The sequence below is a fragment of the Chrysochloris asiatica genome, unplaced genomic scaffold, assembly GCF_000296735.1.
Source record: "Chrysochloris asiatica unplaced genomic scaffold, ChrAsi1.0 scaffold00072, whole genome shotgun sequence".
Classification (NCBI taxonomy): domain Eukaryota; kingdom Metazoa; phylum Chordata; class Mammalia; order Afrosoricida; family Chrysochloridae; genus Chrysochloris; species Chrysochloris asiatica.
The window spans coordinates 44,533-57,502 of NW_006408590.1; the positions used below are offsets into that span (position 1 = coordinate 44,533).

A 12,970-nucleotide genomic window follows, 5' to 3' on the forward strand; every position below is an offset into this window, starting at 1 on the left:
ATGGATATGTATTTTGGGGTTTTTTTGTGCTTTCTGATTGTCTCCAAGTAGATATGATCAGGAAATGGACTTCCCATTTCACTCTTCTTCTTGGGAAGTTTCAAGATGCCACTATTGGTCACTTTGACGTAACTTAGGATTTAATTTTTTGGCCTATTTCCTTTTTTGTCTGCTTGTCCTGCTCCACAATCACTGTTCAAGCCTGTTTTCTAGTTATAGGCAGTTCAGGGCCGGCTGTGGCCATTTGGTTTTAACTGGAAACTTTCTGTTTAAATTTCGAGGATATCTGTACACATGCGTAGTAGAACCCTCCGAAGGTGGGGCTGAGGTGTCCACTAGCTCAGGCACCCCTATAGTCACCAGAATGGAGGTGCACAGACAGCAAGGGACCAATAAAAAGATACTAAAATAAAAGAATGTCCACACCTTTATCTCCATGGTTCTGCCAGGTGTCTGTGACTGCTGTGATCTTCCCCCGCTTGGTCTCACCCAAGATGGTGGCTCCTAGAGCAGCTGAGTGTCACAAACCAGAAAGCAATGGGTTTCTTGCTTCTGCCATAAATTCCCCCATCTGTAAGTCTTCCAACCTTCTAAATATTCCTTTATATGTGATTCAGAGTTCTGGGACCATCCCCTGAGCCTGCTTGGTTGGGTATTCTGTGTTGTTTCTGGCGGAGCTCCTTACTGCACTTTCACCCGATCCACCATTTTGTTTGTTCTCTGTAGTTTAATTTCTTGACTGCTGCTTCCATGAGTGTTGATAGTGGATCCTAGCAAAATAGTCTTTGACAACTTCACTCTTTTCTCCATGTATGTGGATGTTGTTTATTTATTGGTCCAGTGGTGAGGATTTTGGTTTTCTTTACATTGAGATGCAACCCTTACTGAATGCTGTGGTCTTTGATCTTCATCAGTAAGTATTTTAAGTCCACTTTGCTTTTAGCAAGTAAGGTTGTATTATCTGCATATTGTAGATTGTTAATGAGTCTTCCTCTAATACTAATGGCACACTATTCTTCATATAATCCAGCTTCTCAGATATTTGCTCAGCATACAAATTGAGAAAGTATGGTAAAAGAATACAACCCTGGTACACACTTTACCTGATTCTAAACCATTCCATGTTCCCTTGTTCTGTGTCCTAAGAGGATAAATAAAGTATTCAAATAATGGAGGAGGAGCCCCTTTCCTAAGAAGCATCTCTTATGTGTCTGATATAGGCATTTGTCTTTAATTCTTACAGCAAGTTTTTGAAGTATATATTGTTCCATTTTATAGATATATAAATTAAAGATCAAAAATAATAATTTGCTCAAGATTCTATGTTGTTGTTGTTAAGTGCCACTTAGTCAGTTCCAACTCAATGCAACCCTGTATAGGATTCCCACGGAGGTACCAACCGTTTCTTTATCAATACAAAGTTTATCCTACAGCCCACACAAGGATTATGTAACTAGTTATATAAACCCCAAATTTAGAACTATCTAGTTTGAACCTAAAAACGAAGATTCTATAAAATTCTGACTGTGAAGGACCAGATACTGTTTCATTTCAACAAAAAGATATTTCTTTATTATATAGTTAGTTAGTGTCCTGATCAAATCACTTAGAATTATAGACAATTTCATAGTAGAGGAACATTATCTGTCATCTAGAATTCTCTGCAGTTCTGAGAGAATATCTGAATTCTAAGAGAGACTCTGATAAAAGTGAGTGAAATAAGATCAATAAAGACAACACCTGTAACTTCCTGTTTTGAAGAGTAGCTATAACCCTGGCGTATGAACACTAAAAAATTCCTACAGGCCTATGTAATATTTTTAACTCAATATTTCCAAACTTTAATTGACCATGCAACCTTTTTTAGCAAATAGCTCCTATTAACTTACCATATACACAATGTAGAAATAGCTGAGCTTATTCCATTTTTCCCCCTATGCTTTTGTTGTTGTTAAGTGCTGTCAAGTTAGTTTCAACTCATAGTAACTCAGTACAGGGTTTTTGAAGAGTGGCTGGCAGGTTTGAATTGCCAACCTTGCAGTTAATAGTCCAGTGCTTATACTACAGGGCCACACTGTTGTTAAATGACGTCAAGTCAGTTCTGAGCCATAGTGACCCCATATAGATAATGTTTCCAAGGACTGACATGTAAGTTTGAACTCCCGACCTCGTGGTTCAAACTGACTTGTGCTTATCCTACAGCACCACATCAGAACTTCTACAATGTCACACTAGGACTCCTGATTTTGCATATGGAGGAGAGAAATTATTTTGTCAAAGCCAGTTGTAAGCCTAAGATCTTTATGTTTTTACATACCATACGTAACTATAGAAGTTATGGTTACTTTGAAGAAGATAGAAAGGATGGTAACCGAAACAGAGCAGATGGAGGGGCTTATGCGGTGATTGATAAAGTTGTACTGCCAGTGGTAGTTAAAAGAATGCAATTAAAAATCTGATGCGCAATTTAAAAAATAGTCTATAATCACATATGCACTTCTTTATCAACTCTGTAACACAGAATAATGTTTAAAAGTATTCTTTTGTTCAGAGGAGATGAGAAATTAGGAGATCCAACATCTGAACTGGCCACTCTGAACAAAGAAGGGTCAGACTCCTTTCTTAGCTCCTAGTTATTATAGTAATTATTTCATAAAATGAAAAGTTTCCATTGCTCCATTGTATCAAGTTCACTCTAGCACATTTCCTTTGGCTTAGTCACAGCCTTTTTAAACATGTGTTTCTTGTATTTTACAGACATACTTGGCAAGTTCAAGACAAAATCGATGCAAACAATGTGGCTTATACAACTGGGAAGCTAAGCTTTCACACTGATTATCCAGCCCTTCATCACCCACCTGGGGTAAGGTGAGCTTCAGCACAGTTTCCACAAGGCAAGCCAAAGGCCAATATTTCCGTACACTTAAATTCTGAGTGTAGAAGACTGTATGTTCCACTAGCTAATGCATCTTATAAGGATCTTCTTTCTCTGCATAATCCAAATTCACAAAATCTCTTTACCTAAATCCTTAATATCCTCACATTCCAAAGGCATGAAAGATCTTATTTTGGTTTAGCCAAGAGAAATCTTACAACAGCAGTATGTATACCTTGGGGTCTTTTTGAACATATACCACTTCCAAGACAGATGAAGAAAAAATAAAATCCAGAAATACAATGTAGGACTTTCTTCCCAAATTGCATAGCCATAATTTGTACAAATTGTTGTTGTAACATACACCTACTTAATGACTTAAAGATACAACAGAACAGCATTTTATTAGCTCAAGTTTTCATAGTTTAGGCTAAATTCAGCTGGGAAGTTCTTCTAGAGTATGCTGAATAAGGTTGGATTGGTTGAGCTACGTTGACTTCAACTGAGATGGCTTGCTTCTCACAAGTCTGCCATCACACACGATTCTGTCATCCTCCAGCAGGCTAGCTTAGGCTTTATGCACAAGGCAGCTTGTAGAGTTTACAGTGAGCCAGCCAATATATACAAGATCTCAGAAGAGCTAGGCTAGGAATCAATCCAATGTCACTTCTGCAATGCTTAGTGGTCAAAGCAAGTCACAAGTCTAGCTCAGATTCAATAGATGGGACAACAGACTCCATCTCTTATAGGAAGAGCAATGAAGATACCTATGCAAAGGAGTATGCACATACACAGAAGAGAATAACCCATGTGCCACCCCATCTATTAGATTTCTTCTCAAGAAGGGAGATGCTTAGTCTATCACCACAAATTGTGATGAAAAAAATTCTCCAGGAGAATCCCACTACAGTTTTACAAAATATCCATTTCTTTAAACCAGTGGCATTTTTCAAAATCATCATTTTATTAAGCCAAAAAATAAATGGTCAGGGCATTTAAATTTTAAAAGACACTTTGTCCCTATTTTTAGAGCTAAACTGTCTAAATAAAGTAACCACACAGGAATCTATGTCTTCAAAAATCATGGAGATGGAAAATCTGAGCAGTCCTCTAGTTAATGAAGAACTGGGCCAAAGTCAAAAGTTAGATTTTTTTGTTTGTTTTTTTTTTTATCATGTTGACTGATATTTTCTTGCCAATAAGTTTTCTCTGTGCCCCTTTTGTTACCCATTGTCCTTGCCAATGTTAGCTAACCTCGTCTAGTATTTGACTTCACATGTTTTAAATCATTTTGTTTATTTTTAAACACCATATGATTTCTTTGAACTCATATGTTGATGGCAGTGAAATGATCCCTAAAGTCAACTTTTGGGGTGGGAACTGAATAAGATAAAGACTGGTTGACCTAGATTGACCACAGGATCAACAGCCAAACTAACCATATCAGCTCCTTTCTAAAGACAGATTGGAGAAGTGAAATGGAATAAAGTTTAAAGAATAATACTAGAAAATATTGTTGTTTTTTAGTACCACTAAGTCTGTTTTTGACTCACAGAGACTCTGTGTAGGATTGCTGAGGAGCAACTAGTGGGTTTGAATTGCTGACCTTGTGGTTCACAGTCCAAACCTAGTGCTTATTATCCTACAGCATGACACCAAGACTAGAAAATAGAATGATGTATAACATCTTTCTAAAAATCAAATCAATACTTAACTATCCTATTAATTTCTCCTTCCCAAATCTCTTGGGTTTATCCATTTCCATAGCCACCACACCACTTTATTCCCTCTTATCCTTACAACTGAATAATAGTCCATTAGGCTCTCAAGTGGAGTCTTAGTGTGGTGCTGTGGGATAAAGCACTGAACTGCAAGGTTGGCTTGAACCACAAGCTTGGTGGTTCAAACTCACCATTCACTTCTTGGGAACCCTAAAGAGGGCTGCTATGAATTGGAACCAACTCAATGGCACTTAACAATAGGTTTTCAAATACGTTCTCACCAGTTCTCCCACAAATAAAGAAATCCACTTTATATAACAAAATTAAGCTAATGTCTTAATTCTTTGACTACATTCAAAAGTTTAATTCTTTGACTACGTTCAAAAGCCTTCAATTATTTCCCTCTGTATACAATGATGTTCAAGAACCTCAATGATGAGGCTCTAAACTCCTTTTCCAAGCTGATCCACAATTCCCATTTGTGATCCTCTGCTGCAATCAACTTGTTGATCCCAATGGCTTCATCATCACTGTCCCCTGATGTGCTTTTCCATTTTATTCTACATATCCCAAAATGTATTCATCCTTCTTTTGCTCCACTGAAATCTCACTTTAAAGCCTTCCTGAACTACTCCAGCATGAAATGCATTACTTCCTACAGCTCTTATATGTGTGCCTTTTGCTTACTAAGGAACATTATCATATTCATAATTGCGTCTTCAACTACATTTGGACTATGTAGAGTTGAGTATTGATTTCTTGTTGTTAAGTGCAGACAAGTCAGTTCCAACTCATAGCAACCCTGTGTAGGGTTTCCAAGGAGCAGCTGGTGAGTTTGATTCACCTACCTTGCAGTTCAAGCTGACCTTGCAATCCAGTGCATTATTCTACAGCACCACACCAGGACTATAAACCCCTTTTTCTTCCCAACCCATTTCTCTGCTGATACAAAAGAAACAGATTTCTAAAAGGTTTGTTGGTGTTTAATAAATTCATGTCTTTTAAAATCTTTCTTTAATGTAATGTCAATAAAACTAAGTGCATATAATTTTTTTTTCAAGTTAATGTATTTTTTTTTAAGTTTTTATTGTGATTTCAGTGATAGTTTACATGGGAGAACATCAGTTTTAAACTCATCCTATTGTATTTTATTTCATTGCAATGATTACAATCCCCTCCATTGTCATTCAACAGTATTTGCTTTTATTCCCTCTGGTTTGCTGTTGTTGTTGTTGTTGTTTGAATGTATATGAAAACATTCAGGAATATATAAGCATTTAAACAACCAACCAAAGAGCACATCTGTAAGCCAGCCTCCTGGCTGCCAGCACACAGCCTTTCTCTTTCCATGAGTCTACAGTCTTTAACTGCTCTATCTCTCGATGTCATCATTTATGCCTCCATCTCTGGTGTTGCTGCTTCTCTGGATAGGGTCCCACATTCCGCTCATGGTATTCTGCCTTGATGGTCCTAGAGTCCTCTGTTCCTGGACTGTAAGATTCACTACTCCCCCATTTTTGTTATAAAACTTCTACCTTTACAGTTATGACAATCACAATTAGACATGAAAACAACTACTCACTTTTGAATCATAAGAATCCTATCCCCATTTCCTTTCACCAGACCCATCTAGACAAGATGAAAATTATTCAATGGGGGTTCTACCTTCTCCCACACACTCTGAAACTAAACTCCCTCTTGAAAACTTGTAAGCCAGTCACTTTGAGCCTTTATTGCCCCCCTGCTCCATTTTAGGAGTCCTGTTGTGGCACTGTGGGTTAATGCACCAGACTGCAAAATCGTTTGAACTGCAAGGTCGGCAGTTCAAGCTCACCAGCTGCTCCTTGGAAACCCTATATAGGGTTGCTATGGGTCAGAATCAACTTGACGGCACTTAACAACAATTTTAGGTAGCCAATGTCTAAGTTGCCCATCCCTATCAACTCTGTGCACAGGGGGGTAGGATTGATCTTTGATGTGAAGATTTCTTCCCTCTCAGTTGGTATTTTGAGCTACTACATCCAAAAGTAATGCAAGGTCGGTGGTTCAAGTTCACTAGCTGCTCCTCGGAAACCCTATACAGGGTCTCTATGGGTCGGAACCAACTCGATAGCACTTAACAACAACAACAACAACATCCAAAAGTACAGGTCAAGTTCTCAAATTGTAGTAATTTACACTTGTTTCCTTTATCAAAAATTTTTATCTTCCTCTAGTCAAGTTCTGATCATCAAGCCATTGAAGCTAGATCAAATGGGTACTGTCTGCAAGTTTAGGTATTCTTGTGCATCTCCTCTTACTTCATATCAGCTGGATGCTTCACTCTCAGTTCTAGCCCTCTGTGGCTATGTACTTGTCCATGGGAAGTGCATATCATTTGTAAACATTTTTCTCCATTTCTTTTACAGGTACAGCTTCTGCACTGCATAAAGCAAACAGTTACTGGAGGTGATTCAATCATTGTAGATGGGTTCAATGTCTGCCGAAAGCTAAAGGAAAAAAATCCTCGGGCATTCCAAATTTTGTCCTCCACTTTTGTGGACTTTACAGACATTGGTGTGGATTATTGTGATTTCTCTGTACAATCCAAGCACAAGATTATAGAGTAAGTGTTACTTATAAATGTATCATAGCAATAAAAAGGTTGAGCAAGGAAAAACTCCATTGACCTAAGCTTATACAGCAGAGAGTCTTGATTGGCCAAAAATATTATATTTTATTATCTCTTTAAAACAGTTTAAGAAAGAAAGATGGAAAGAAAATAACTTTTTCACCATAAAACAATTCTTTGTCAGATTACATGAAGTCTCCAATCTCTCTCAACATAAAAGGAGAAGATACAAAGACTTTATATAATCTTCATTTTTTAAGTAGACTTTATTATTTAGAGAAGTTGTAAGCTTACAGAAAAAAATATACAGAAAGTACAGAGTTCACCTATATGTCCTTACCCTCCTACACACTGTTTCTCCTATTATTAATATATTTCATTCCTGTGGTTTTAATGCATTTCACTCCTAAATTTGCTAAGTTAATAAATCAATATAGCTTTCTCTTAACTGAAGTCCATAGTTTACATTAGGGTTCATTCTGCATAACATAGTCCTATGGGTTTTTACAAATGCACAACGCCATATGTCCACTATGATAGTGTCATACAGAATAGTACCATTGCCCCCAAAATGCATTGTGCTTGTCCTCTTCATTTCCTTCTCCCATCCCCTTGAACCACAGATAGTCACTGATTTTTTTGCTATCTCTATAGTTTTGCCTGGCGTGGTACTGTGGGTTAATGCACTGGACTGTAAAGTCAGTTGAGATGTAAGGTCAGTGGTGCAAGCTCACCGGCCACTCCTAGGCAGAGTTGCCAAGAATCAGAGACCAATTCAATAGCGCTTAACAACAACAGCATAGTTTTGCCTTTCCAAATCATTATAAAAGTGGAATCATATGATTTTTTTTTTTTTTTCAGATTGGCTTCTTCCACTTAGCAATATGCAACTTCATTTAGAAATATGTTTCATAGCCTGATAGTTCACTTTTTTAAGTCATTCAGTTGTGTGGATTCACCACAGTTTGTTTATCCATTCATCTATTGTAGAACATCTCAATTGCTTCCAATTTGGGGCAATTATAAATAAAATTGCCATAAAAATTCATATGCAGATTGCTATGTATACTTAGGTTTTCTACACACAGTTTTTAAAACATAAGTTCTACATGCTTGCAGTCATTGCAATTTCATCTGTCAGAGTTCTTTTAACCAGAAGTGAAAGGATCTAACTCAAATTAGGTAAAACCAAGGGATAATCAATGTCATCTGGAACTGAAAAACATTTCTTTTCCAATAACTCCAACCAAATGGCCAAAAGCTTGGAGAATTCTCATTGGCCTTACCTGTATCACTTATTTTTCTCTGGACCTCTGAAGCAGGGTCAGTCCCACCAGAACCACATGAACTGAAAAGGAAACAAGGATGCTACCCTAAAAATATGCTAAGTCAACAAAAATTATACATTCCTTGCATAGAACATTCTGTGTTCCATCTTTTTCATTAAACATTATTTCATAATACTTTTTCCAAGTACTTACAAAGGTCATAAATGTCTTTTATTTGAGAATTACTTTGTACTGTGTTCCTAATGGTGGTGGTTATGTGACGTGGAGTCAGTTTGAGCTCACAACCACCCTACACAGGGTTTCTGAGGCTGTAAATCTTTACAGGAGCAGAAAACCTCATCTTTCTCTGGCAGAACCGCTGGTAGTTGCAAACCGCTGACCTTGAGGTTAGCAGCCCAACTCATAACCACTATGCTACCAGCACTCCTTATACTGTGTTCCTAGGACATGGTTTATTTAATTACAAACCTCAGTTAAATGAATTTTTATAATACTTTCTATTTCAGAATAAGTTTGTATTCTTCTTTTAAGAGAAATAACTAAATATGAAGAGATTCATCTGACAGATAGTCAAATCCCCAGTCTATGAATTCAGCCCCCTCATGTACCACATGTAGGTTTCATGTATTCATTCAAAGAACATTTACTGAGGCCAGTCACCAGCATTAATATTTGGGAAAAATTGGTGAACAAAACCAAAAGATCTCCACTCTTGTGTAGCTTACAATCAAATGGGAAAAGGGAGATTTTTTAAAATGAGTAAATTACAGTAAATGTTAAAAGTTTTTAAATGCTTTGGAAACAAGGAAAATTAGGGCAAGTTAGGGAGAATCTGCAAGTCCAGAGACTTGTGGAGGATGGAAGTCTGTGTCATTAAATAGGATTGTGAGAAACGCCTTCACTGATTAGAAGCTAATTGACAAAGACTTAAAGAGTGAGGGAACTTGTCCAGTAGAGTGTCCCAAGCAGAGAAATCTGCCAGAGAAAAGGCCTAGGAAGTCCCTAAGAACATGTCTGGTATGTCCAAGGAATATCAAGAAATCCAGTATAGCTGAACTAGAATGAGTGAGGGGGAAAGTATCCATAGAGTAAGTCAGATGGATAGTATTTCAAGCTGATAGGAACATTGTTGTTGTTGTTAAGTGCCGTCGAGTCGATTCCGACCCATAGCAACCCTGTACAGGGTTTCCAAGGCTGTAAATCTTTACGGGAGCAGAATGCCTCATCTTTCTCCCGTGGAACAGCTGGTAGTTTCTAACTGCTGACCTTGAGGTTCACAGCCTGATTCGTAACCACTACGCTACCAGAGCCAGCTTTTATTTTTAGTGAAATAGTGAAAAGCTACAAGATTTTAATCAGAAGAGAAACATAGCTGATTTAGATTTTAAGCAGATCACTCTAGCTGCTGTGCTGAATATAATGCAAAAGGGTATTTGAGTAGGAGACAAGGAGACCAGTCAGGATCCTACTGTAGAATCCAAGATTGGAGATGATGGGGCCTTGGAACTGAGTGGTTTGTGTGGCAGTAGTGACAGTGTTAAAATAAATCAGTTTCTACTATATTCAGAAGGTTGTTCTTATTAAGTGCCATCTAGTAAATTCTGACACATAGCGACCCTGTAGTGTTTTCAAGGAGCAGATGATGGGTTTCAACCGCCACTCGTGGTAGAAACAGCATATTGCCTAAAAGATTTGATGGAGGCTATGAGAGAATGAAAGGAGCTCTGGAAGCGTAGTGGTTATGAATCGGGCTGCAAACCTCAAGGTCAGCAGTTTGAAACTACCAGCTGTTCCATGGAAGAAAAATGAGGCTTTCTGCTCCCATAAAGATTTACAGCCTTGGAAACCCTGTGCAAGGCCATTATGAGTCAGAACTGACTCCACGGCACATAACAACAACAACATCAGAGAATGATAGACAGCATGATAAAATCTAATTAAGAATAATGTTGAAACATAACTCAGTCATCAAAACAAGAAAGAGAAGAAATAGCACTAAAGATTATTATCTATGATACAGCAGCTTTCACAATTCAAAAGTCTTGGCAATTGTTGTTACTGTTTTTGTTATGTGTCATCAAGTCAGTTCTAACTCATAGTCACCCTGTATTTCTGAGGAGGGCTGGTGGGTTTGAACCACTGGCCTTGCAGTTAACAGTCGCGTCCATAATAAGTTGTAATTTTGTTGTTATACAATATGATTCTAGATTCTGCAGCGCTAGTGAACATACCAAGAAATTTACTATTGAGTGAGCTTAACTGAAAGTTCTACCAACTGAATCATCACCTATTATTTCTTGTAGTGACATTACCAAATGTGACCATTTGCAAAGTCTCAAGATATCCCTAGAGAACACTGTTGTTGTTAAATACAATCAAGTCAGTTCCAACTCATAGCGACCCTGTATAGGGTTTCCAAAGAGTGGTTAGTGAGTTTGAACTGCCAACCTTGTGATTCAAACTGACTTTGCATTATCCTGCAGTGTAACACCAGGTGGTTACCATTAATAAACTTAGTTATTTTCAACAGGAGATGAAACAAAGTAGGTTTTCTGTTAACCCAGGGCCCCTATCTCCTAAATGTTTGGGGTAACATAATTTTTTCTTATGATTAAAATTTTTTTTATTTCTTAGAAATATTTATGTCTTGCTTAGTACAAAAAAAAGTTTTTGAGACCATTAAGTATAATGCAAATACAATGAAATAACTAGAGTAAAGAATGGTTGAAAATTCAGTCACATGAAATACTTGCTAAATGGCTGTCTCAGTCACATTGCTTCGTCTTGCTTAGCCTCAATCTCATACATAAGGAAGAACCCTGGTACCTACCACATATGTGTGAAGTGGAAATGATACAGATAATACACGGAACTAACTTCCTACCATAATTTCTGGTTCAGAAAGTGCAGAACAAATTGAACTAGCTGTAATTATCATAAAGTTCAGCACATTTGCTAGTGATCAATTTCAATTTTAGCTCTGAGTTTCTAGAGACCAAAAAAAGAGGAAGGATCATAATCAGTTACAACATTTAAGATACTTCTGTAATTAATAAAATCCTTATAAAAAGTGATGCAATGAGCAATATCTAAATACAGTCTCACAAGAAATACAAAAAATAAGTTGCACTAAGCATAGCAAAACTTTAATTTCTTGTTGTTGTTGTTGTTAGGTGCCATCGAGTCGGTACCGACTCATAGAAATACTATGTACAACAGAGCAAAACACTGTCTGATCCTGAGCTACCCTCACAATTATTGTCACACTTGAGCCCATTGATGCTGCCGCTTTGCCAATCCATCTCACTGGGGGGTCTTCCTCTTTTTCTCTAACCCTCTACCTTACCAAATATGATATCCCTCTCCAGTGACTGATCCCTCCTGACAATATGTCTGAAATATGAGAGACAAAGTTTGGCCATCTTGGTCTCCAAGGAGCACTCTGGCTGCACTTCTTCCAACGAAGATCTGTTTGTTCTTTTAGCAGCCCGTGGTACTTTCAATATTCTCTTCAAACACCATAACTCAAAAGCATCAATTCTTCTACGATCTTCCTTATTCACTGTCCAGCTTTCGCATGCATATGAGGTTATTGAAAATACCATGGCTTGGGTCAGGTGCACCTTAGTTCTCAAGCTGTTATCTTTACTCTTCAACACTTTAAAAAGGTCTTGTGAAACAGATTTGCCTAATGCAATATGTTGTTTGATTTCTTGACTGCTGCTTCCATGAGTGTTGATGGTTGTTGGTTACTGATGAAGATCAAAGACCTTATAGCCTTCTGAGTGGATTGCATCTCAATGCAAAGAAAACAAAAATCCTCACAACTGGACCAATAAACAACATTCTTATCAATGGAGAAAAGATGAATCTCTTAGTAACATTTATTTTAAATTAAGTTGACTCTTTCTGACACTTATGGAAAGAACTCAAAAACCACTTGCTAAATGAATGAATAAATAAAATAAATATACACATTGCACCACAGTCAACCTTGATATTTTCTGTACATGTATGTATTTGGATTATTTTATATGGTATTTCAGAAATATCTTCCAAAAGGAATTGATCCTTAGTGATATAAAAAGATACTTTATTCATTATCCATTAATTCGTTTCCTTTAAAAAATATTAGGTTAGATGATAAAGGCCAAGTGGTTCGTATTAACTTCAACAATGCTACCAGAGACACAATATTTGATGTACCTGTGGAAAGAGTTCAGCCATTTTATGCTGCTTTGAAGGAGTTTGTTGATCTCATGAACTGCAAAGAATTCAAGTTTACCTTCAAGATGAATCCAGGTCAGTGAATATATTTTCTGAAACTATCAAAGAATAGATTTTTCTGTAACTTAACCATTCAGAGTGATATCTAGAACAGCTTTTCTCAAGTACGATATGTGGAATACTTACAACAAAATGCTGATGAGCAAGAGACTTGCTTAAATATGAAGGAGCTTCAAAAAGTTCATGG

The 12,970-nt window shown here is 37.2% G+C and overlaps 1 protein-coding gene across 1 annotated transcript in view; it reads left to right on the top strand.

Moving 5' to 3' along the window:
- The window catches only part of LOC102830727 (gamma-butyrobetaine dioxygenase-like), a gene marked incomplete at its 5' end in the record, with an annotated part of 53,050 nt that overhangs the window by 36,838 nt on the left and 3,242 nt on the right, over positions 1-12,970 (top strand). The window contains 3 exons of the mRNA XM_006864902.1: positions 2,758-2,863; positions 7,005-7,201; positions 12,632-12,798. Of these exons, the coding sequence (XP_006864964.1) occupies positions 2,758-2,863; positions 7,005-7,201; positions 12,632-12,798 (470 nt within the window). The remainder of the gene's footprint in view (positions 1-2,757; positions 2,864-7,004; positions 7,202-12,631; positions 12,799-12,970) is intronic.